This window comes from Myodes glareolus, chromosome 2 (assembly GCF_982192425.1).
Source record: "Myodes glareolus chromosome 2, mMyoGla1.1, whole genome shotgun sequence".
Lineage (NCBI taxonomy): Eukaryota > Metazoa > Chordata > Mammalia > Rodentia > Cricetidae > Myodes > Myodes glareolus.
In genome coordinates, this window is record NC_142027.1 from 83,661,598 (window position 1) to 83,664,407 (window position 2,810).

Here is a 2,810-nt window from a genome sequence, read left to right on the forward strand (position 1 = left end):
TGAAAGATATTTAGTATTTCAACACTGGGTAGATTTGCTGAATGTGCTACAAGATTATATTTAATGGGTTTTCAAACTTCCTTGGGAAGACATCAGCAAACTCACACTGAAGATAAGCTCTATGAGTGTTGGACTGTGTACTTACTTTTGTTTGTCCTAGTAGACTTTCTTGTGGTAGGTATTACACCACAGAAAAACATAAGAATGAAAAAGAATGTAAGGTTATTTAAAACCTAGTTAATCTAGTTCCTTTCAAATATGTTAAAAAACTTATAGAAAATGATGCTATAAATGTGGGATATTTATTAAAAGACCTTTACCATCAAAGGTACTTCAAAGTCACAAAGCATTCCATACTGAAAGATAGCACCATGAATGTAAAACTTAAAATCTGATTCCTCTTTACAATTAAACAAATTTATAAAATTAATTCATACAGATATTAAGATTCATCAGTATAATATACATGGTAAAATTTTATATGTGCCAATTATTTTTGCAGGTATGAAAGAAACCATAATGGAGAGAAACCCTCTGAATATACTCAATGTGTTAAAGCCTTTGCATGTTATAGTCATCTTCAAAGGCATAAAAAAATTCATTCTGCTGAGAAGCCACATGATGGTCTTCAATATGATGAAGCTTTGAAGGTACCAGTTGTCACCAAATACTTAAAGAACACAAGCTGGAGAGAAACCCTGTGAATTTAATCAATGTGGTAAAGACTTTTCATATGTCAGAAGTCTCCAAGTTCACAAAAGAGGAGACACTGAAAAGAAAACCTATGAATGTAATCAATGTGATAAAGCTTTTTCAAAATGATCTCAACTCCAAATACATCAAAGAACACATACTAAAGAGAAACCCTATAAATTTACTTAATGTGGTAAAAACCTTTGCACTTAAATATAATCTCCAAATATATAAAAGAACACATACTGGAGAAAAACCCTCCACATGTAATCAGTGTGGTAAAGCCTTTTCCCATCTTAGTAGTCTAAAAACACATAAAAAATTCATACAGGAGAGAAACCCTATGCATGTGATCAATGTGATAAAGCCTTTTCATGTGTCAGTAACTTAAAACCACAAAAATACATACTGGAGACAAACCCTATGAATGTAATAAATGTGGTAAAGATTTTTCATATGTCAAAAGAATCAAAGTTCACAAAAGAGCACATACTGGAGAGAAAACCTATGAATGTACTCAATGTGATAAAGTCTTTTCCCAACTTAGTAATCTAAAAACACATAAAAGAACACATACTGGAGAGAAACCCTATGAATGTAATCAATATGGTAAAGCCTTTTCACTGAAGAGTAATCTTCGAGTACATCAAAGGACTCATATTGGAGAGAAACCTTATCAATGTAATCAATTTGATAAAGCTTTTGCGAGTCATAGTGAACTTCACAGACATAAAAGAACACATACTGGAGAGAAACACTATGAATGTGATCAATGTGGTAAAGCCTTTTCGTATATCAATACTCTCCAACTTCACAAAAGAACACACATGGGAGAGAAACCCTACACATGTAATCAGTGTGGTAAAACCTTTTCACAACTGGATAATCTAAAAACACATAAAAGAATACATACTGGAGAGAAACCCTATGAATTCAGTCAATGTGGTAAAGCCTTTTTACATGTCAGTAATCTCCAAACACATAAAGGAACCTATACATCTTCAACGGTATGGAAAAAGGCATTCTGCAGAGAAGCTATATTATGATATTCATTATGATGTAGCCTTTGCAGGTATCAGTTGACTCCAAATACATAAGAGAACACAAATTGGAGAGAAACCCTGTGAATATAATCAATGTAGTAAAGAATTTCTATAAGTCAGAAGTCTCCAAGTTCACAAAAGACCACATACTGGAGAGAAAACCTATGAATGTAATCAATGTGATATAGCTTTTTCAAAATGCTCTAAACTCAAAATACACAAAAGAACACATACTCAAAAGAAATTCTATGAATGTAGTGAATTTGACATAAAGTCTTTACATGTCAATGTAGTCTCCAAATACATAAAAAAAAACACATACTGGAGAGAAACCCAACACATGTAATCAATGTGGTAAAGCCTTTTCACAGAACAGTAGTGTTTGAGTACATCAAAAAACACATACTGGAGAGAAACCTTATCAATGTTGTCAATGTTATAAAGCTTTTGTGAGTCATGGTGAGCTTCACAGAAATAAAGGTACACATACTGGAAAGAAGCGCTTTGTAATTGATATGATAAAGCTTTTTCACAGCACTCTAAACCCTCACTTCACAAAAGAACACATACTGGAGAGAAACCCTATGAACGTAATTAATGTGGTAAAGCCTTATCATATCAATGTAGTCTCCAAACACATAAAGGAACACATACTGGAGAGGAACCTTATAAATTTAATCAATGTAGTAGAGTCTTTGCATGTCATAGAAGTATACATATCCATCACAGCACATGCTGAATAGAAACCCTACAATTTTAGCCAATGTGGTAGTACCTTTGTAAATGTCTTCAGACTTTAAAACCTTGAGGAAAAAAAGTCATACTGCAAAGAAACTTTTTTTTCTTTTTTTATTTTTTCGAGACAAGGTTTCTCTGTATCATTGGAGTCTGTTCTGGAACTCACTCAAAAATTTGTCTGGCTTTTAACTCACAGAGATTTGTCTGTCTCACAAGTGCAAGATTAGAGGGGTGTGCAACCACAGTTCAGCCTGTCAAACCCTTTAGGTGCAATCAGTGTGGTAAAGTTTTCCTCTTCTTGGTAGTCTTTGTACAAGAGTAAAATTTAAGTGGAAA

General features: G+C 33.2%; 1 protein-coding gene across 1 annotated transcript; it reads left to right on the forward strand.

The window, feature by feature from the left end:
- Positions 1-1,082: 1,082 nt before the first annotated feature.
- On the forward strand, positions 1,083-2,291 carry LOC148123035 (uncharacterized; the record flags this gene model as incomplete). Its single annotated transcript, XM_087897891.1, has 1 exon — positions 1,083-2,291. A coding segment is annotated over one exon (657 nt), but the record flags the coding sequence as incomplete, so codon positions are not given.
- Positions 2,292-2,810: the final 519 nt, after the last annotated feature.